General features: G+C 36.6%; 1 protein-coding gene across 3 annotated transcripts in view; it reads left to right on the top strand.

Annotated features, from left to right (window-relative positions):
* The window catches only part of OPHN1 (oligophrenin 1), a 287,434-nt gene that overhangs the window by 132,538 nt on the left and 130,734 nt on the right, over positions 1–24,162 (top strand). For all 3 annotated transcript variants that reach the window (XM_075999259.1, XM_075999258.1, XM_012736270.3), the window contains 6 exons: positions 4,154–4,255; positions 10,104–10,214; positions 12,667–12,771; positions 14,034–14,163; positions 16,638–16,738; positions 21,183–21,274. In XM_075999259.1, the coding sequence (XP_075855374.1) occupies positions 4,154–4,255; positions 10,104–10,214; positions 12,667–12,771; positions 14,034–14,163; positions 16,638–16,738; positions 21,183–21,274 (641 nt within the window). The remainder of the gene's footprint in view (positions 1–4,153; positions 4,256–10,103; positions 10,215–12,666; positions 12,772–14,033; positions 14,164–16,637; positions 16,739–21,182; positions 21,275–24,162) is intronic.

Here is a 24,162-nt window from a genome sequence, read left to right as displayed (position 1 = left end):
AGTTTGCCATTTTAATCATCTTTAGCGATTGATTAATATTGATTATATTCAAAACGATGTGCAACCATCACTACCATATATTTCTAAAACCCTTTCAAACAGAAACTCTATACCCATTAAGGAATAACTCGCCATTCTCCCCATTCCCAGTAAATTCTAAACTACATTTTGGGCCTGGCATGGTGGCTTACGCTGGTAATCCTAGCACTCTGAAGGCAGAGGCAGGAGGATTGCTTGAGCTCAGGAGTTCCAGACCAGCCTGAGCAAGAGTGAGACCCCTTGTCTACAAAAAATTAGAAAAAATTAGCCAAGCTTCATGGCACATGCCTGTAGTTCCAGCTCCTTAGGAGGCTGAGTCAGGAGAATTGCTTGATCCCAGGAGTTTGAGGCTGCAGTGAGCTGTGATGATGCCACTGCACTCTAGCCTGGGTGACACAGTGAGATTCTGTCTTCATAAAAAATAACAAAAAAAGAGAACTACATTTCAAATGGAAATACAGTGAGGTCAGTATATGTCAATATTTGTGGGACACACCACAGTATATAAAAGGGAGTTGTTTATTGCTTCAGGTATATTGCTCAAACAATAAGAAAGATTAAAAAGCAAACATGCTGAGCTTTTAATTAACAAAATTGGAAGCAGTAACAGAACCTATCCAAATGACAAAACAGATATGTAGGAGTTAGGGGCAAGAATCAAAGAAATTGAAACAACTATAACAACAATCAAACAGTAGACATATTTAGCAAAACCTAAAATTAACTAAATTATTCAAAGAATTAGCAAGATAGAGGGGGGGAGGGGGCATGGACAATATACGTAATTTTAACACTTGTACCCCCATAATATGCTAAAAAAAAAAAAGAATTAGCAAAATAGAATAACAGGAATGATGAAGGAAAGAGAATAGTGAATACAGAATAAAATAAGTAAAATATTATAAACAACAGATTTTATAAAGAGACAAGAGAATTATAAGCAGTTATAGGCTAGTGTATTTGAAAAAATGATTAAATTTCTTAAAAAATATAAAAGGCCAATATTTGGCCAAAAATGAAAGACTTTAGACTTTTCCTATGAAAGTGGTTCCAGTTGATGTTATTGGTGAATTTTATAAAACATTTAAGGGAGCAATTTATTTTACTGGTATAAAAATTGTTCCAGGAAATAGGAAAATAGTGAAAGCTATTCTAGATATTCAATAATGCTATTTTACTATTGATTACAAAATGAAATAGGTGAAATATAAGAATAAAAGATAAAAGGCCCGATTTATTTATGAACATATATGTAAAAAATGTTAAATAAAATATAAGTGTAAAAATAAAAAATATATTATCAATTAGAGTTTATCCCAGGAATCCATAAAAAAATACAGCCATGGAAATTAGTCAGTTGATTTCATTTCATTATTGTAAAGGATAAAAAATTATGTGCTTATATTAGTAAATTTAGAATTGAAGGGAAATTCCTTGATAATGGTTATATGGCAAAAACCTATAGCAAGCGTCATATTTAATGGAGAAACTTTAAATACATTCCTCTTAAGATTGGGAACAAGACAAGGATGCGTATTCATCTATTACTGGAAATGAAAGAAAATGTAAATAAAAGCCATTTCATGCTCTCAAATATATTACCTCAATTCATTGATAAGTTAAACTTTATTAAAATTATTAAAAATAAAGTAAAATTTATAAATTAAAATCTATATATTAAAATTAAAATGTAGTCAGGTTTTCATCTTAATATTTATTTGGAATTCTTTAAGTTTACAAACAGCCAAGTCAACCATAATAAAGAAGACTAAAGAAGTAAAATTTTCCCTACCACGTAATACAATATACTACAAAGTTAGTGGACTGAAAATAGTCTGGTATTGGTGCCCAAACAGAAGAATAGTGGAACAGAATAAACACCTTAGAGATAAACCCATATAATATTTTGGTATGAAATAAAAATAGCAACCCAAATCACTTGGGTTTAGAAAAGTTGGTAGGTGGTTGTGGGAAAACTGAACCATTATATGCGGAAATATACAACTGGATTCCTACCTGACACCACGAACAATGGTGGACTCCAGGTGGATTAAAGCCCTAAGAGTGAAAGGTAAAATTCAAGCGTTGTTTTATGTCTTGTCCCTCCTCTCCTCTTATCACAGAGTGGAAGTTTGAGATTTCCAGAGTTCTGAAGAAACCCTTTAGGAATAATGCCTTCCCAGGGCTTCTGGTTTCACTTTGTTATGGGATCGCTGTACAGGTCTTGCTTTCGTGTCGCTTAGTAATGAGTTTTAAAAGATAAGAAATATTTTATCTAACAGTTTAGATTTTAGTGCGGAGTCAGTGTATATTATCAACCATAGTTCTATAAATGGAAATGTCCCCTTTTCCATTTTCAAGCTAGGGTAAAAGTGCTTCCTGGTTTGGGAGGAGAGTGCTGCAGTATATGTTGTAAGTCTGTTTTCCTTGAACATTTTTGCCTTGGGAGATTGGCGCATGCCTGTAGTCCCAGCCACTCTGGCGGCTAAGGCAGGAGGATTGTTTGAGCCCAGAAGTTTGAAGTTAAGGTTAGAGTTAGGGAGTATGAGGTTGTAGTGAGGTAAGATGCCACTGCTCTCTAGCGTGGGCTACAGGGCAAGAACTTGTCTCGAATGAATGAATGAATAATTAATTAAAATAAAAAATAGAAGTGAAGGAGAAAGTGGCCCACAGAACTTTATCTGTTCTTGGTGAAGGTACTTAGGTTTTCTGGCTCCTGCTCTGTCACCAAAGACCTGAGCCACCTTGCTCCTTTCCAATTGCCGCTTTAGATAGATTCATCAGCTGGAAGAATAGTTTGTTCTACACATGTTTTGTGTAAGAATCTCTTCGTCTTGAGTTAGGGTTAGGGCTGTCGGTCTATTTGAGCTTTATTCACAAGGTTCTCCGATTATTTATAAGCCCACTGAGTGTTATTTCACCCATGATCATCTGATCTAAATTTGATTGTCTAGAAAGGGTCAGATGGACATGTTTAATCTGTGACCTTGGACTAGTTAGTTAACATTATTTTAACCTTAATTTCCTTTACAATATCTGCTTTTCAGGGTTGTTAAAACTAAATGAGATAATGGGTTTTAAGTGTCTATTGCAGTGTGCCCGGCCTGATGTAGGCCTCAGTTAATGGATGTTAGCTTTTTACCTACTTCTTTCCCTCCATTATATATATACCTATTCTGATAAAAAAGCATATTGCTTACAGGTCACAGGTCATAGCTCTGTCCTAGGTTCCTGCCCAGCAACACATTGCCTGTAGCAATAAACCTTTTGTGAGTTTTTTATTGTTATTATTATCTGTGTGTCCCTTGCTGTGCCTCTTCTAGAGTACCTTGCACATTGTAGGTGTTAAGTGAGTTTTGATTTCCTATGAGACAACAGGAGCCTTTTACATGAATTTCTCAGCGTGGTATTGAGAGGACTGTAGAGTGTCAGCATTACTGTGTGACCCACAAGCATTGTTAGTGCTGCTTTGGATGCTGTGTGACTTCCAGTTGTGCTGAGCAGCAGAAAACTTAATTAAGTTCCATGCTCGAGGACAGTAAAGGCTGAGCCCTTCATTTCAGCTTTTCAACTCTTGCTTTTCAGCTAAATCTTATGGGATTTTTTTTCTCATTTTTAACAGCCTCTTTTAATACACATAATTCCAGAGAATTCATTCAGAGAGACAGTGCTAGGTTCCTATTGCCTTGGAAATGTTTTACTTTTTATCAGTTGTCTATATGCATTGTAGATTAACTTTTTCATGACATATATTTAGTTCACTCTTGTGTTCTTTCTTCCTTTTTCAAAAAATTTGAGTGATTTTATGCATGTGAAAAACATTGAAGGGATAAAAAGGTACAGGCCCTTTATATTATTTATTGCACAGGCCCTTTTTATGCATAATTCTCTGAGCTCCTACAGCTTTCAGCTGTACCAATAGGAACTGCCCATTTTCTAGGCAGAGTGGTTTGGTGTTATATTTCAGGAAGTGGAAACTACTGAGACAAATGCAAATGTTATTTTTTTTTTCTTCCCAGGAACTACAAGCATTGACCACATGAAACCTGACACTGTCTCTTTCATCGCGATTTCTAAGCAGAGATTTAATCTGTGCCTTCTTTCCTACATCTAGGAGCGGAAAAAGAAATTTGAAAAGGATGGTGAGAGGTTTTACTCTTTGCTGGATCGGCACTTACATCTGTCTTCCAAAAAGAAAGAATCTCAATTACAAGAGGTATGTTCCAAAAGCTTGCGCCTGCATTCCATTGCTAGTTATGCCTTGGAAACAATGGTGGTTATCTGTAGGAGGGCTTTCCCCATACCCTGTTTTAGTAGGGAACCATAGGTGATTGTAGCACTTGCAGTTAAAACCTTGGCCTAGGACTCAGGAGCCCTGATTTTTCCAGCTATCTCCCGCACTAACTCAGGATGTGACCTTGGGTAAGGTACTTTTTTCTTGGCCAAATTCTCCCTATTTATAAGAATATCTTGATGATATCCAGAATCTCTTTCTATTCCAAGTCTCCAGTTCTAGATTTCACATGAGGATAGAGTTAAACTGATGTTGTATTTGGTAGAACAGGAGCAGAACTTTTAATTTTTGCCGTGAGATATTCCATAACTTTATTTGTTGTATTTGGTCCTGTACTGGGACTACTGCTTACATGGGACTTACAGTAACTTTGGTTCAAATAAGCTACTATTTGTTGATTGGCTTCTAAATGCCAGGCACTATTCTGGGTCCCACAGGACTACAGAGAAAGCAAGACATGCTTTCTGCTATTCCATAGCTTATAGTTGACATACTGAATGAGAATATTCATTAATCTTATACAAGTAGAAGTTTTTACATGCTATAATATGTTTATGTATTTGGTATGCTTGTGGGGGTGGGAAAGTAGAGAACAGAATACTTACACTTGGTTGTGGGGAATTGCCTTTGTGGAAGAATGTTGCCTTTCCAGTTTGAGGTGGTCATTCAAGAATAGGCAAAGTGTTTTGACAGGTAGTCATGAAGAAATGGACCTTTGAAATGGAGGCCAATGGTCCCCAAGGATGAAAAACATGGAAGGCATTTGGAGAATGGGTTTGGCCAGAAGTTACACTACAATCTGAGGGTAGTGAAAGACAAGATAGGATCATACAAATTGAGGCCATATTGTGGTGTACTAAGCACTGAAGTTTGTATTTAATTCTTTTGGTCCTGGGGGATCATTGAAGGCTTTTAGTCCTGGAAGCAATATGAGTAGAATTCTATTTTAGGAATCTTAAAGTAGCTGAGGTTGTATGATAAATTAGATCAGGGGGACAACCAGTTTAGGAAACTGTTGCAATGATGTAGGGGAAGGGAACTGATCTAGAAGAGTGGCACTGGGGAAGGAAAAGGAAGAATTAACTGATTAAGAATTTTTTTAATGGAAGAATGATAAGTAAAAGATCCTGTAGAAAATGGAGCTATTAAAGATTAAAGCATGAATAGAGATACCTGATGGAATGAAATCATAGATATGAGCTATAAAAAGTTTTAGAAATCATGTCCAGGCTTACACAGATTGTACTGATACTTGGTTTAATGGGTATGCATACTGTACCTGATAGTTGGTTTAATGGGTATGCATCACACTGTCTGAGGAGCTTGAAAGTGATGGATCAAGACCCCCAGTGGTGGAGGGAGTTAATATTGAAAAGGAGAAGGGCTACTTTTCTTCCATAAACTGGAATTAAGTCTGGTGTTTTCCTTTTGCCCACTTTTGGTTTCTTCCTTTTGCATTTATTCTGTGTCAGGGTTCCTGTGTAGAAAAGAGTTGATGTAATAGACCTGAGACCGCTGTGCTTAAAAAGGCCTGTTTATAAGATTAGCCCTTGGCTGGCATCTCAGAACTTGACTGGTAAACAGTTCTCTATGTTGGTAATGAAGTATCCATTATGGGGTAAGAGTAGCTTCCTGTTCCTAGAATGCCTATAGGAATATAATAAGTCTTATTCTAAAGACCTTCTTTTCTTCTAGGAGTCTAGAACTTTGGTATGTGCTGGGCAGAAGTTTCTTATATAACCAGCCCTTAATAAACACCTAGGGTATGCAATCTCTAATGACCATCCCCGGCAAACAACATTTTCACTGTTATAACTGATTGCAGGAGGAATTAAATGTGTCCCAGGTAACACCCCTAAGGGAAGTCTTTTGGAAGGTTGTACCTAGATTCTTTTAGACTTCATATGCCATTTCCCTTTCTGAATTTTGTTTTGTATTCTTTCACTAAAATAAATCTTAGCTGTGAATATGACTGCTGAATCCTGCGAGTCCTCCTAGGGAATAACAAAACTCATAGGTGGTCTTGTGGACCCCATGATCCAAATTTTGGAGACTTTCGTTACTCAAGCTTCTGGAGTATTTTAGTAGTTTGGTGCTGTATTTAGATGTCTCTGGTAACTTTCTTGATCAGCAAAGATGTAGCCTTTGTATAACTTGAACCAGGTCAGTAAAAAATGACCTGGTTCTGTGAAGGGGGAAATGTATGGGGAAAAAAATCAGCTGGGCGACCTTGCATCAGTCACTTTATTTTTTAAATTTAGAGAAATTTTAGATTTACCGAAAAACTGAATGGAACATACAGAGAGTTTCCATGTACTGTATATTCTTCCCCCTCCCCACAGGTTTCCCTATTATGAACAGCTTGCATTTGTGTGCTACATTTGTTACGATTGATGATCCAATGTATAGTACGCTCAGTGGGTTTTGAGAAATGTATAATTACATGTATCCATCAATACAGTATCATACAGATACAGCATAGGTACACTGCCCTAAACATCCCCGGGCTTTACCTATTCACCCCTCCCTCAAACCTCTGATAACTACTAATCTTTTTATGGATTCTGTATTTTTTTTCTTTTCATCTAGTTGGAGTCATACAGGATGTAGACTTTCGAGATTGGCTTCTTTCCCTTAACAATATGCACTTAAGGTTTCTCCATAGCTTTTCATGACTTGATAGCTGCTCTCCTCCTCTCTTTCTTCCTCCTCCTCCTCCTCCCCCTCCCCCTCCCTTTCTTCCTCCTCCTCCTCCCTTTCTTCTTCCTCCTCCTCCTCCTTTGCTCTTTCTTCCTCCTCTCTTTCTTCCTCCTCCTCCTCCTCTCTTTCTTCCTCCTCCTTTCTTCCTCCTCCTCCTCCTCCTCTTCCTCCTCCTCCTCCTCTTTCTTCCTCCTCTCTTTTTTTCTTCCTCCTCCTCTTTCTTTCTCCTCCTCCTCCTCTTTCTTCCTCCTCCTCCTCTCTTTCTTTCTCTTCCTCCTCCTCCTCTCTTTCTTCCTCCTCCTCCTCTCTTTCTTCCTCTTCCTCCTCTCTTTCTTCCTCCTCCTCCTCTCTTTCTTCCTCCTCCTCCTCTCTTTCTTCCTCCTCCTCCTTTCTTCCTTCCTCCTCTTCTTCCTCTTCTTCTTTCTTCTTCTTCTTCTTTCTATGATACAAGTGCTTTTTTGTTACATGGATGAATTTTGTACTATGAAGCCGGGCTCTTAGTGTACCCATTACCGGAATAGAGTACATTGTACCCAATAGGTAATTTTTGATCCCTCCCACACCACCCACCCTCTCCCCTACTGAGTCTCTAAAGACAGTGTGTAACAGTCCTAAGCACTGCTTTTGTCAACAATATCATTACCTTTTTTCTGCCTGCTGGATGTGTCAATTAATGAGTTAAGATTGTGGAAGTCTCTAATTGTGGAAGTTTCTATTTCTCCTTGCAGTTCTATTAGTTTTTTATCTCATGTATTTTGGTGTTATGTTGTTCGGCATTTTCACATTCAGGATTTTTATGACTTCTGGGAGAATTGACATCTTTACGATTATGTTATACTCCCTCTTTTTCCTTAATAGTTTTCTTTGTCCTGAAGTGTGCTCTTTTTATTTTGAAATTAATGTAGCTACACCAGCTTTCTTTTGATTAATGTTAGCATGATAAACCATTCTCTATACTTTTACTTTTAATATTTATTTTTATTAAAATATATTTAAAATGATGTCCTATAGATATCATATAGTTTACTTTTATGTTTTTGCACTGTGACAGTATCTATTTTTTAATAGCTTTATGTAGACCATTGACATTTAAAGATATCGATATTCTTGGAGCAGTGTCTACCATGTTTGATACTATTTTCCTGTCTTTGCCCTTGTTCTTTGTTTCTTTTTATTTTTTGTCTTTCAGTCTTTTTCTGCCTTCTCTTGTTTCAGTTGAAAATTCTAAGGACTTATATTTTGTCATGTTAGCATATCAATTATATTTCTTTTCATTTAATTTTTTTCATGGTTGCCTTAGAACCTGCTGTATGCATTTACAGTTAATCCATGTCCATTTTGAAATTACACTATGCTGCCTGTGGGCAGCACAAAAACCTCATAACAGAGTATTTCCAGTTTCTCCCTTCAGTCTGTTACAATATTGTTAGTATTCTTTTTATTTGTTTATAAGCTATAATCACCAAATGTATTATTGTAATGTTTATTTTAGATAAAATCTTTTCTGTTAGATTAAGAATGAAAAAATACAAGATTTTATTTTGTCATTATGCATTCCTTCTCTCATATTCATTTTTCCTTTATGTAGGTTCACATTTCTGACTTACATTATTTTCCTTCTATTTGCAGAACTTTTAATATTTCTTGCAAGAGAAGTCTACTGGCGTCAAATTCCTTCAATTTTTTTGTTAGAGAAAGTATTTATTTTTCCATTCCTTTAGAATGATAATTTCATAGTATACAGAATTCTAAGTTTATTTTTTTAACACATAAATATTTTACTACACTCTCTTCTTTTTGCATGGTTATTTAAGAGAAGTCTGATATAATTCTTAAACCTTTTTTTTTAAATCTAGGCTGTTTTATGATTTTGTCTAGTCTTTGGTTTTCTGCATTTTTAATATAACCACATGGAGATTTTTTTTGATATTTATCTTGATTTGTGTTCTTTGAGCTTTCTAGATCTGTGGTTTGGTATCTGTCTTTTATTTTGGAAAATTCTTAGATGTTATTACTTTAAATATGTCTTTCATTTATTTCTATTTTTCTTTTCCTTCTAATATTCCAAGTATGCATTGTGTTAACATGTTTTGTATTTTCCAATAGTTCCTGGGTGTTCTGCTCCTTGTTTTTCATTCCTCTTTCTTTTTGCATTTCAGTTTTCGAGGTTTTTGTTGACATATCTTTAAGCTCACTAATTCCTCAACCATGTCTAATCTACTGGTGAGCCCATTAAGAATATTCTTCAATTTGGCTATGCTGTTTTTTATTTTTAGCATTTTTTTGGATTCTTCATTTGAGTTTTCATCTATTTCTTAATATTGTACATGTTCTGTTTTTCTATTAGAGCATTTTGAAATTTACAGTCTTATAGTTCCACAATCTTTGGCTTATGAAATTAAATTTGTTTTGTGTGCTGCTGCTTTCTCTTCAGACTGATTTTTGCCTTTCCGTATGCCTTGTACTTTCTTGTTGAAAGCCAGAAATATTGTTCGGGTAAAAGGAACTGAGCTAAATATGTCTTTAATGTGAGGTTTTGTGTTTATGTGGCTAGGAGCTTGGCTGTGCTCGGTTTACCGTTAATGTTATATTCCGAGGCTACAATTTTTTTATTGTATCTTTGTTTTTCTCTTTACATTTCCTTATTTCTTCTTAAATAAGTTCTGAGACTTGTACTTCTTTCCATTGTAATTTCACTAGTGCTGGCCATAGTATCTCCCTCTGTTCCTGGGCTTCTGCTCTGGTTCTCTGTCTTTACGTCTTTAGTTAGTTTTCAAAGCAGCAATTTTTCTTGGATCTAAGAAGAGGTGTTAATTACCCATTTGTTCATCTTTTTTCTGGTTGTCAGGATGGATCTGGTGTGATGACTTCTAAGCTTATTTTATGTCGAACCAAAACTGGAATCCACTTTTTATCTTTTGGCTTTATGTTCTCTATCTGTAAAATAAAGGGTAACATCACTCGTTGACAGATAATTGTCCCTCTAATGCTAGCATTCTGTTGAGTCCATAAGCCCTGACATTATGAATGACTATGCCAGTGTGTGACATTTGTTGCCCTTCCTCTTTAGGCAGACCTTCAGGTGGACAAGGAGAGGCACAATTTCTTCGAGTCTTCCCTTGATTATGTTTATCAAATCCAAGAAGTTCAGGAGTCCAAGAAGTTCAATATTGTCGAACCTGTAAGTTTTCTCTATTGATGAATGTTGTAAGAATATTTACCAAATATTTGGTAAATGTGAGAAAATTTGTTTCTCAAAGAATGTGAGGAATAATCAGTATTTCATAATGAATGTCAAGAACTTAGTTAGTCACAGTGACTTATGTAGTTTTTGCTTTCTCACTAATATTCCTTCTCTCTCTCTCTCTCCCTCCTCCTCTTTGTCTATGACTATTTTCTTCTCTTTCTTCCTCTTTTCTTCCCTCCCTTCCTCTCTTCCCTCAGTTTCTCTGCCACTCTTCCTATCGCCTTCTTTCCCTCTCTGCCTTCCTCTATGCTTTCAGAAATCTTCTGAAAGTATCTCTCATATACAAGGTACTGTGCTAGGAGCTCATATCCCTTGCACTCAATGACTTCCCATTCTATTATTTTTACTTCTATTTTGTGTACTTTTTTTCTACTTCAGGCTCCTTAATTTATTATAATTGGTGATGTGCTTTGATTTCTTAAATATGTTGAATTTTAATAACATTCTTTTTTATTATAAAAATACAGTCATTGCAAAAGAGTTAGAAAAAACTCATAGGATAAACAAAAGCAAAAATTCCTTTAATCCACATATAATCACTGTTAATATTGTTACTAATACTTTCCCTTCCAAATTCTCTCTGTATCTATCATGTCTCTTTATCTATGTGTGCATGTGTACTTGTATGTGTGGGTATGTGTACACATGTGCACATTTATATATAACATGAGCATGTATATCTGTGTACATGTATATCTGTTCATTTGTATATATCTGTGTATGTATGTGTGCAAACAAGTGTTCATTGTGAACAAGAAAGACTCACCTTTTCTTTTTATGAAGATTAAACTCTCATGGGCTAGAGCGAAAGAAGGATTCACATAATTAAAATAATTGAAAGTTGTGATAGGGGCTATAAAGGAAACTAAGAAGGGCAAAAATAAAGAACAGAAATGGGCAGCTAATTTAGATAGTGTTTAAGGAGGACCTCTGAAAGTACCATTTAAGATGAGGTCTATAGGAAGAGAAGGTGCAGCCATTGGAATGGGGGGACATCACATACTAGGCACATAGAAACACATGTACATAGCGCTTAAGTTAAGAGAGAATGGTGTGCTCAGGGAATTAAAATTTTAGTATATTTAGATATTGGTAATAGAAAAGGAGATTGACAGGAGATAATGTCTTATAGGAAGGCATAGGAAATATAGGCATGGTACAGGGTTAGGGTTATAGTCAAACAAAGTACAGTGAAAACCAATGTATGGTTTTAAATAGTATATGATGTGGGCCGATTTGGCTGTGTGGAGAATGGCTTGGAAGGCGCCAAGAGTGGAAGAGAGGAAACCAGTTAGGAGGCTAGTACAGCATCTAGGCAAGATGAGATGCTGGCTTAGGTTCAGGTGGTGGTAGTGGGAATAGTGAAGCATACTTGTGTTAGGCGTATATTTCAGAGACCAAGCTAATGGATTGGAGTATATTGTGAATGAAGGACAAATTGGGGATGAATCTTTAGTTTCTGGCTTGAATGACTGAGTGGTTGGTGATTGAAAATCTGTGGCAAGAGAATGGAAGTATTGCGTGTATGAGGATATCACACACATCTGTATACACATATGTACCATACATGTGCATGCCTGTATTATATAGTTTTTTTGTATTTAAGTGTGTGTATATATAGCATGTATATGCGTATATATAGATAGATATTATGTGTGTGTGTGTGTGTGTGTGTGTGTATGTACCTTTTCATATGTGGTTACTTATTTGCTTTCTAAAGAGCAATTTTTATTGCTACCTGTTACACTTAGCCAGCATTGAGCATTATTTTAAAAACATTTATAATTTGAGACTGAAAATCATATTTCCTTTTCTCTTTCCTTATATGTACTTGATTTCTTTTGGGGTTGAACATTTTAAAGATTTGAGAAATTATTGATCATTTGTATATCTTCTATAACTCCATGACACTTTTTCTCATTTGAATGTTGGGTCAGAGTGTTTTGACTTATTAGCATTATGACAGTCTTCATTAAGGTAAAGAATCTTACTTTATTCACTGATCTATTTACTTATTCATTGATTCATCATATATTTTTTAAGCACCTACTATGTACCAGTCCTGAGGATGTATATAGAAAAGACACAGTCTATTTGCACACTTTGCAAATGATGAATGACTTTGTGCACTATCTTGAAGAAGTTCTGGATGGACAAATTTGTTTATTCATAAACAAATACAATAAATAGTACTTATTTTCTGAAAATGACTGCAGAATAAATGCTTAATGTAAATGGGTATGTGTAGAGGTGTTTGTATTTGCATTGCTATATTTAATAGTGTAATTGGTAAACTCTGTGGAGTTTCTTTTCTGAGTTCATGGTGGTTTTATTTGGTTAATTAGAATGTGCTGGTGATAATGTTATTTTTACATGTTCTCCATAGGTCTTGGCCTTTCTTCATAGCCTCTTCATTTCTAATAGCTTGACTGTGGAGCTCACGCAGGATTTTCTTCCATATAAACAGCAGCTCCAGCTCAGTTTGCAGAATGTGAGTTTATATGTGGGTGGTTTTCACATGTCTATTTATTCCAATTGAATTTCAGCCCCTGTCACCTTACCTGTAATTCTAGGTTATTGCATTCTGTCCAATTTGTCAGTATATATTGGTGTGGAACACAAATATTTTAGTGTACTGGATTGTTCTTGATCTTCTATTTTCATATCTTCCCTGTTTTTGTCACTGACTCCTATTCATACCCACCTTTCCACCCACCTACACCTCCATATATCCTATATTTAATAAATGTTTCTCATTTGTTCCGTCTCTCCCAGGTCAGAACCCAGTGATAGGCTTTTTTTTTTTGAGACAGTGTTGCCCAGGCTAGAGTGCCGTGGCATCAGCCTAGCTCACAGCAACCTCAAACTCCTGGGCTCAAGCAATCCTCCTGCCTCAGCCTCCCGAGTAGCTGGGACTACAGGCATGCGCCACCATGCCTGGCTAATTTTTTCTATATGTTTAGTTGGCCAATTCATTTTTTTCTATTTTTAGTAGAGACAAGGTCTTGCTCTTGCTCAGGCTGGTTTCGAACTCCTGACCTTGAGCGATCTGCCTGCCTTGGCCTCCCAGAGTGCTAGAATTACAGGCATGAGCCATCGCACCCGGCCAGTGATAGACTTCTTTAAGCACAGATCTCAAGCTATTATTACTTCCCTGGTCAAGATACTCTCACTGTAGGTTTTGTTACCATAAACACCCATTTTATCCTTTCTCTCTTTTCTCACTCTTTATTACATTAATTCAATACATTATCTGTAAGGGTTTTTTTCTACCTTCTTTCTCATGCTGGTTTTTATAGATGGCCATAGGCACAGCCTTCCTATTCTTGTCATGTATATTCTTATTCAGCTATTTAAGCCACATTTTACAAATGTTTATAGGTACCATGAATATTTACTCTGTGTCAGGCATTGTACAAGGCACTGGACATAGCATGATGACACATGTAAGTTTTTATTTCATAAGGGAACATACTGTTTCCTTATTTAATTAACCTTATATGAATCTTATTAGAAAAAAATTTCCCAATTGTGGTTTTATGAGTATATTGCTAATTGTATATGTTTCTCTTCCAGTCTTTAGCAGTATTAATCTGTTCATAATTGTTTTCTAGTCATTATGCCATTCAACATTTATTTTTTGCCATGTTGTAGTACATGCTGTAAGTAGAGAAAACTCTGTCCTGAGTCTCTGACCAATAGTACTCATGATGATGGATGATGATTATGATTTTGATGGTGGTCTTTTGACAGACAAGAAATCATTTCTCCAGTACCCGGGAAGAGATGGAAGAACTTAAAAAAAGGATGAAAGAAGCTCCCCAGACATGCAAACTTCCAGGACAGCCCACCATTGAAGGCTATCTCTATACACAAGAAAAATGTGTGTATGGGGACAGGGTGGTATCCACTGGGTTTCAGTAGTCTGGCAGTTACTATCACTTGAACTCTCTGAACTCTGGGCACCCATATTGTTAATAGACATCCAATAGTGACAACTTCTTGGAGCACAGGCTGGAAATAGTGAATAGAAAGAGGAAGGAGGAATTGAGGGAAACTTAAGGATTTATCTTACAAAGGCTCTAGAATGATTCAACCTGTGGTGATTTTTTTTAGATTAAAAATAGGGATTGTTAATTGTTTAATCTTTCTTAGGACTTTCTTTACTGAGGCAAAAAGAGAGGTACAGAAAAGGATGTAGAAAAATATTAATACCATGCGCCAGGCATGGTGCTAAGTCCTTTAAAAATACTGTGTCATTTTATCTTTGAAACCACCTATCTTACGTCTCCCAGAGTTCATCATTTGAAATTCACCCAGTAAACTAGTGGTGGGCCTAATAACATTAAATTCAGGTCTGTGAGATGCCAAAACTCATGCTCCTACCACTACGCTCTATACCATCCACTGATTTAGGATCACATGGTTGTTCTTAAAGCACTTAATGACTATGTTGATTTCAGTCAGCATGACAGTATTTGTTTTTCATTGCTAAGCAAAGAAAATGAGTTAAGTCATTCAGTCACTGAATGTTGAGATAATTCAACCTTTTCTACCTCTGGATTAACTTTATGCAAACCTGTATGTTCTGTTTGATTTCCTTTTGAACTATGATGCTATGCTCCCAAATCCTGAGATTTCAGTCCCTGCCCAGGGTTATTCTACCTGGAGAGTCAGCAGAAGACACACAACCATATGTTACCAGTTGCAAAAATCATTGCAATTCACAAAGAATGGCATTTAAGCAGCGAAATTATCATGCTTATCTCCCCTTCGGCCAGTTAGGTTTTGATTGTTTTCATAGAAGCATTCACCCATTTATCCTTTTCATCTCTACAACCTTGTATTGCAGAGATTCTTAATCTCATTGCTATTGACATTTCTACTTGGATAATTCTTTGTTTTGTGGTGTGATGGTGTGCATTATAGTGTGTTTAATCAGCATTCCTGATCTTTCTTCACTTTATTCTAATAGCATTCCCCAGGTGTGACAACCTATAATGTCTCCAGGCATTGGCAGTGTCCCCTGGAAGGTAAAATTACCCCTAGTTGAGAACTTCTGCTAATACTAAGGGATACTTCTGTGGCCAAATTTTCTAATTTTACAAACGGTATGACATTGCTATTCATTTGAATATATGCTTAATGACCATCGTTTCTGCCAGATATCATGCAATGAATTTAGGAAACAGAAAAGAAAAAGTCAACCATGATTTTTGTCCTCAAAGTTCACAGTATGATGTCGAGATAGACAAGTATATCAATACTTGTAATGAAATGTGTTGAGCACTTTATTTGGCCATATATCTAAGGGCTTCACTGAGGAAGTGATGATTCAACTAGAACTTGAATTATGAGTGGGAGTTTCACAGGTAAAGAAAAGGGGGAGTAGAATTCCAGGCATATACCACTGCATGTATAAAACGTATAGGAGGACATAGATTATTTGTAAGGTCCTGATTTGCCAAGAAAAATTTTGGTTTACAGCTGTTTTCCTGGTATAATTATTAATAATACTGCTCCATTCACTCTTAAATAAGTCTTGGATTTGGAACACAAATTATATGGACACCTGTTTATGTAGGAACTGAAAGTAATTCATTGAGATGGGAACATAGAAGTGAGGGTTCCAAAACACAAAACTGGAAAAGTAAGTTTTGATCAAATTATCAGGGGATTGTAGCCAGGCTAAGAATTTTAGAGATATTTGGAAAGCCATGGGTGGTTTAAAATAAGGGTTAATGACATTAATAGCCATATATTTAAATTATATACTTCTCGCAAAAGTGTGGAATATGGACTGGAAAGGTTTTATCAGAGATGGGGAAACTAGAGAGAAGGCCACAAAAACAGATAATTGAAGAAATAGTGAAGTTTAATTCTATTTGAAATAATCTCATAACACTGAAAAAAATAAGACAGCAATAGGGTTCGTAATTTTCAGTGCTAAAAGGGATGGAGAGGAAGGGGCAGCTAAAGGAGAGACATGTAGAACCATTTAGGAAATAAAAGGGTTAGGATCCAATGACCAATCAAATGGGACAAGTTATGGGGACATAGGAGCAGGTAACAGAAGTCTCCAGTTTCTGAGACATCTGGTGGTACTTTTCATCAGCAACATGGCAGGGAGAGTAGGTTTGGAGCAAGCCAGGAACAGATGTGGAAAGCAGTCCATGAAGGTTAGAATCTTCTTATGTGCAGGTGACTATGTAAGGCTGGTCTGAAGGGCAAGAGCAAGGCTGGGTTGGGAGTTTGAATGTGAGCATCAAACTCTAAACAGCTTCTGTCTTACAGGTTGACTGACAATACAGCTAAAACATTTATGTTCTGTCAGGTCACTTTTTCCTGTCTTTGTAGGGGCTTTGGGCATATCCTGGGTGAAATACTATTGCCAGTATGAGAAAGAGACCAAAACACTTACCATGACGCCTATGGAGCAGAAACCAGGTGCTAAGCAGGTTAGTTGTTGTTTGTGCCCATTTTTGGAATTATATCTGTTATTTCATCTCAGCAAAGAATATATGCTGATTCATTACCTAATAAGTCCATCCCTGTCATGTGAAGCCATGACTTTATATGTTGTCTTTGGTGTATGTTTGCATTTGGACAGGTACTACTCTGTTGAGTGAACAATCTCTATGTTCATTATGTCAGGCCTTCTGATGGTGCCTATACTCTTTCAGACCATTTATTATCTCAAAGCCCTATCACGTTGTACAAAGAAAATATGCGCACAACCGGATTCTTTGCTTTGAACAATTAACTGCCATGTGAGTTGTATTTAACTCATGCTAGTATTGAGCCCGGGCCTCATGAAGCATACATAACTCAACGTCTCTTCACCTTGGGAGCCACGAGAGTTATTTTTCACATTGTGTATAACTCTCACAGAGAAAACAATAAAAAAATAACAAATTTTTCATTAAATTAGGAAGGATTGTTTTGCTTTCAAAGTTTTTGTTCGATTTTTGAAATGAAACACTGTGGCCCTAAGGAAACAATTTTTTTTCCTAGTGTGGCAGTCAGTGTGTTAATTAATGAAGCCTCTCATATAGGATTCTTTTAAGTAGCAAATTTTTGAAACATGAATCAGTTTCCAAAATTCCTTTTGTAAATAAAGGAGTACATTTGTTTCCTACAGTTCTATATAATACTCAATTATCTTTAAGCAGTTAATTTCTCCTCTTCTGCCCTCCAAACCTTTACCTTCTCTGTAAAATGGCAACATAAGTTGAACTGGCAGAGATGACAGTTTACTCACCTCAAAGAACTTGATCTTTTATACACAAATACATACAGAGATTTCTTAAAATGAAAGCTGATCGTCAGAGATACTATTTATATTCTAAAAGTAGTTTGATGTGTTTTTCTCCCTTTTAACTGGCTTTCAGACAGTGTCTTACTGCATGATTTCTAAGCATTTCCACTCTTTACAAATTGTTTGTTGGAAGCACTTCAAGGTCTATTTGTTAGCATTTAAAGTAGTACATGAAGACCTAATTTAGGTAGGCAGGAATTTGGAGAGAAAGTGTGGAGAGAATGGAGAGAAAAGCCAATTTCTCCCCATTGCTGTTGCTTTCCATGGAAGATGTTTTGTGTGGCTTGTTCATATGAAATTGCAAGTGACTGAGATTTTTGTTGTAGGCTGTTGAGAACTGCCCCCCTCTTTTTCTCTAACTAGAAGATCTGCCTTGAATGTAATGGGATAATGGGATGGAATTCTCGAGAAATGTATCAAATGGGGTTTCCGGAATCCTCATCTATGCTTTTGTCATAGACCAATAGTTCATTCCTATAATAGTTTGCCAATTGCCAAGGCAGCTTTCAATGTGATTCCAATAAATTGATCTTGTGCTGCAACATAGAGTTTGTTCCATGTCAGTCATATCTGACCGGCCTGCAGTCTACTCATTTTATTTTTCTACATACATTACTTTCTAAATCCTGGACCTGAAAGGTCCTCTCAGAGACAGTAATAATATTTAGGCACTTTCTGTCCTGCTCAGAGATGCTTCTTGCAAAACCCAAGGCAGAGTCAGCAGATACCACTTTCATATCCTCCTAGAAGATGAGAGTAAGCCCTCCTTTTTGTTTTTCTTTCCCTCTTCTCTTTTCGTTAAGTGGTTGCTTGCAAAACTGCAATGTTGTCAGCCTAAGCAGTTTTTACATGAGATTTCTTATGGAATGAAAAGAGGAACTTGGTTCCCTATTTAGAAGACAGAGGAAGGTGGAATGAGTTACTTGAATTTCCCCAAATTGGAGTTGGAAATGATTTCTTCCTGTCAGGTCTCTGACTCAGTTCCTGGTACTAGTTTGTGTTTTACAGAATGGCTATTATTGAAAAGATAAAAAGCAACAGATGTCAGTAAGGATGGTGAGCAAAGGGAACTCTTCTTATACACTATTGGAGTATAAATTAGTACAACCTCTATGGAAAACAGTATGGAGATTTCTCAAATAAAAGTAGAGCTATCCCACCACTGGGTATCTACGCAAAGGAAAAGCAATTATTATATTAAAAAGATATCCATACTTATATGTTTATCACAGCACAATTTACAATAGCTAAGATATGGAGTCAACTTCAGTGTCCATCAATGGATGATTGGATAAAGAAAAATGGTATATATACACAATGGAATACTATTAAGCCATAAAAGAGAATAAAATCATGTGTTTTGTTACAACATGGATGAAACTGGAGGTTATTAAGTGAAAGAAAACTGGATAAAGACAAATAACACATGTTCTCACTTATAAGGAGCTAAATAAGGTGGTATACGCATGGATGTAGATTATGGAATGATAGAGAATGGAGACTTGGAAGAGTATACCAGTGGTAGGGTAGGCAGTTGATGAGAAATTACTTAAGGGGCACAATGTAGGTTATAAGGATGATAGATACACCAAAAGCCCTGACTTCACCAGTGTGAAGCTATGCATGTAACAAAATTAAACTTCTTCTCTATAAATTTTTATAAAAACAGTTTTAAAAGCAAAAAATAAATGAAAACAAAACTTTGTAAATTATACAAATAAATAATAAATTAATAAGTACAGCACAATTAAAACCACTATTTCTTTTATATGTGCTGTGTGCCAGGCACTGAGCTAGATCATTCCATCATGTTCATGTTCCTCATTTACTCTCCAGCAAGTATGTGAAATAAATGTCATGAGCCTAATTAGCAGATGTTGGAATTGGCCCTCTTTCTGACTGTGGCAATTTCTAGTGTTCTCCAGTAGTTCATCTTGTGTCCTCTCATCTGTAATGTTCTATTACCTTACTGATCACCTTCCCAAACAGTATTTTATTAGATCCTTATCTCTTCTGTGCTAGGAAGTTGTGGTCAGAAAAAAGAGGGCTATATTTTGAGTCTCAAAAACAATGTTTAACTCTTAACTCCGTGGTCTGTTAGCTTTTTGACCTTGAGTAAATTACTTAATGTTGCTTAGTCTTAGTTTCCTCATCAGAAAAGAGGCAAGGGTGATCATTTAGTTCATAAATTAAACACTAACTATTTGCTATGTGCTATAGATATAAAGATGAATAAGAGACTGTCCATATCCTTCAGGGATTCTCAGGGGAAATCAGACAGAAAAAAGAGGAAATTTTTATATAATGTTCAAAATACATAGTGACCAATGTATGTGGTTGGGGAAGGATTGAGGAGGAAATGAAAGCTGAACTCCAGTTTATAGAACAAAAGTTTAGCTGGGCAAAGAATACAGAAAAAGTCATTTTTGGTGGAGGGAATAATATATGTAAAGTCATACAGTCATTAAATAGCATTATTTCTTGGTGAAATAAGAGTACTTTTGCACTGAAGGGGTATTAAACAGGTGGGGAGTGGCTGGAGATGGGGCCGGAGTGGTGAGCAGGGCCTAGGCTATAATGAGGGCCTGAGCTATAATGCTTCAGACACCGAGAGAGTTGAGGGGAGAGTGTGTGACTGTGTTTATCACTCTCGAAAGAATATCATGTGGTATCTTAAGTAACTAAGGCATACTGAAGGATTGATTTAGGGCTGAGTTTTTATATTGGAGAACCAACAAAAGGATTGGACTGCAAGGGTTTGAGTGTGCTAGTGAAAACGAAGTATTGGGCAATTAGCCATATGAGCCAGTTTGGATGGCATAGTGCTTGGGCACAGACCTGGCACTTGGCACTGTTTCTGAATCTGAGATAGTAGAATGTGTGGTGTTATACCCTTTTAATAGATTGTGAAGTGCCCAGGGTCCTATAGCTAGTAAATGGCATAACTGAGACAAGACCTCTGGTCTTAAGCTTCCTAATTCTTATTTCCATTATACCTACTTGGTGACCATTTTACCTCTCTGAGTTTCACTTCCCTCTAAGAGTTGTTATGAAGAAACTTGGTTTAAAACTACCAAACATAATTTGTGGAAGGATAAATAAAGTTACTTAGTAGGACAAATAAAAGTTACTTTTCTTACCTTTACCACATTATCTCTATTGAGATAATAGAGAAAAACTAAACAATATGGGACTGTGGAATTTTAGTTTCTGGACATAGTTTCAATAGCCTTAACTGCCCACAAGTGTAAGGTGGGCCACACTATCCTGCACATATGAAATATCAAATACCATCTTGACTAATATACAGATTTGCTTATTTGCCCTACTCTTGGCCTACCTTTCAAGTAATTCCTTTTGTGATTCTTGTCATCCTCAACCATTGATTCTTGGAGCAGAGAGAAACCATCTGCCATTTTGCTGCAAGTACCATTTGGAGGGCCAAGGTTCTCACTGAGTCTACACATTGCTCCTGCTGCCTTAATAGATGCCTTCCAAGTGACACTGAGGGCACTGTAAGAGGAAGAATAATAATTTTGTGCATTTTTTTTCCTGATTGCCTGATAATCCTTGTTTCAAATCAGGGGCCCTTGGACTTAACCCTGAAATACTGTGTGAGAAGGAAGACGGAGTCTATCGACAAGAGGTTCTGTTTTGATATAGAAACTAATGAAAGGTAAGTTATGCTGGTTTGAATTGGCAGTGTACCCATGTGACAGATGCTGAGCCTGGGTTGGTCTTGTATTTTCCTTTATCGTCCCTGGTTGATGAAAACGAGCAAGTCTATTCAAGACATCCTTTTCTCAGCTCTTCTGGCTCCCCTTCACAGCGATCCTTGTTAGACCAGGCCCAGAGCTGGCCGCCTCTGTGCAAGCTTTGGTCAGGTTTGTTTCTCTTGTTCTGGGAGGTCTCTCCTAAAATTTAATTTGACATAAGATATGCAAAAGGTCAACATTTGCTGATGCTGCAAAAAGGACAAGATAATAAAGATCATTCTTTTAAAAATCTTCTAATGTAACATAAAAGAACAAATGAATTGGCACACATTTTTATGGGAAGGAAGATTGGGCGGAGGCCGTTTTTCCCCCTACTTGGTGCAAAACACATGCAGACTTTCCCTACTTTGCAGATATTTATTTGAACTACAAATAGTGTGATTATCAACTTTTAGATCTTAGATGTATGACTTGCAAGTTTTGGACTTGGTTGCATTTGTTTCTCCCCAGTTTCTTGAGTAGAATTTAACCTTTAAATTTTAAATTTAAAAATTTAAAATGATGTATATAATTAATCAATATTGACACTCACCATGAGACTGTCAGTCATTTTCCTGACAGCCTCAGGGCCGGTGGGAGGGAAATATTACCACTGGCTGTGATTTCTCTTTCATGCAAATAATATCCCCAACTCAAAAGAGTTGCAGATAGTTTGGCCTTGATGTTAGCGGTTTGGAACCATTTATCTTAATTTTTTTGGTGCCTTTTGCTATGCATGGCTCATGGTAGGTACTAAATTTGAGTTTTATTTTTAAATGTATTTTTTTCTTGCCATGGAATGCTGAGGAATTCTGAGACTAGAACCCAGGATTTAAAATGTTTTGATATATATTGTGTACTTTAAAAAACATTCCCTCATTTAATCTACCTCCCATTTTCCAGGTGTGGAGACTGAGAGCCAAGTACATTTAATCGATTTGCTCAACCCAAATCACATACTCTGTGGTGAGGCTGGGCTCAGACCCTGGGGTTTAGGTCTCTAGAATTCATACTCTTTTTCATTTTGTTCCATTGTCTATCATAAGCAAAATAAACATGGTATGAAATAGAGCATTGACTATAATAATGAACATGTACTTATGACCCTTTCTACATGTGGAGCTTTCTGAGAGACACGACATCTGCTTTCTTGGCCAGGAAGTCTCATGTAAGAAACAAGAGTCCCAGCTGGTATCAAACACCTGTGCTCATGTTCCCTGGATCACAGAGCAGAGGGCCCTTTGAATCTCTTTTTCTATTTCAGGAAGAGAGGATAACATTATTAAAATTTAGGTTCCTATAAGTATTTGAAACCACAGGCTCAGCACATCAGAGCTTGAAGGGTTTTAGTAACAATAATATTAATAATAGTAGTAATAATAATAACCACAAGTGCTGAGATTTGCCAAGTACTTCTGCATGTCAGGGACTGTTTTCAGCCCTGTAAGTGTATAATTTCTTTTAGTCCTCACTGCAGTCATGTTAAAGGGGCTGTTATTATCCCCATTTTACAAATGAAGACAGGAAGGCAGAGAAAAGGTAAGCAAGCAATTTAGACTAAACACATTATAAATTGTAGAGCCAATTTCTAAATCCAGGCATTCTCATCTTCAAGGCAACACTCTACTGCCCTCTACTGCTGATATGCTATATATATGCCTTTTTGGTACATGGTTTTTTTGTTCCAGGTCGGTGACTGATCCCATGGAGGGCAATGGATTTGTCTCAGGTCATAAAGATAATTAGTGGAGAAGCCTGGACTTGAAGTTAATACTTTTTCCACTTTTTCATCCTCTTCTTAGCTATTTCCTTCTTTTATTTGACTTTCTATAGTAACTAAGGATCTCCAAATCCTTCCTGAATAGTCATTTACTTACCTTTTTTAGCCTCTCTGTAAGGTCAAGAGAGCACATACCAGGTTTTCTATTTTCTTGATAGTAAAGCTGAGTTCCAGAAGAGGTTTAATAGCATATGTGGTGATCAGTGTTTGCTTTTTTGTCTGTTGTACATGTGCTTGCTCTCTTTACTTCTGGCTTCAGCATTCAGCTGGATAGCTGTCTTGACAAAGATTCCTAGACTTTCTAGCCCCATGAGATATATCTAAAAGGATGGGTGTGCATTACAGGTAAACTTGATAGAATCCAGTGCCTAGTGACATGTCCTGGTGGTCAGTGGAGTCTGACTCAAAGATCATTTGTAGGCTTTCTGTCTAAGGGTATTTTTATGAAATAAGGAGGTAGGAGGACAAGTAGAAAAGGACCCCCATGATATCAGTTCTGGAAAGGACCTTTCAGCTCTTGTGTTCCAATACCCTTACAGATAAAGAAATGGAGGTACAGAGAGGTTCAGTGACTTATCCAGGATTCTGTAATGTTACTGCTATTATCATTGTATGACTCTGGGAGAGATTTCATCTAATTATAGAAGCAGTAAGGGGAACAAGGTTTTCCTAATGGCACAGCCAGCCAGAGAATGCATGTAGAGTCTATGCTTGCAACAGTATGGTTAATCTTAAATTTCCAGTTTAGTTGTAAAGGTCTATAAAGACCATAAAGAGTATATCAACTTGGGTATCTCTGGGTATCTTAGTTCATTTGTGCATCTATAACAAAATACCTGAGATTGAGCATTATATAAATAATAGAAATTTATTTCTCACTGTTCTGGAAGCTGGAAGTCCAAGATGAAGGCACTGGCAGGTTCAGTGTGTGGTGAGGGTCCAGTCTCGGCTTTGAAAATGGCACTTAGTGTCCTTACGTGGTGGAAGGAATAGAAGAGAACACATGCACTCCATCAAGTCCTTTTAAAG

The sequence above is a fragment of the Microcebus murinus genome, chromosome X (genome assembly GCF_040939455.1).
Source record: "Microcebus murinus isolate Inina chromosome X, M.murinus_Inina_mat1.0, whole genome shotgun sequence".
Lineage (NCBI taxonomy): Eukaryota > Metazoa > Chordata > Mammalia > Primates > Cheirogaleidae > Microcebus > Microcebus murinus.
This window is presented reverse-complemented; position numbering and strand designations above follow the sequence as displayed.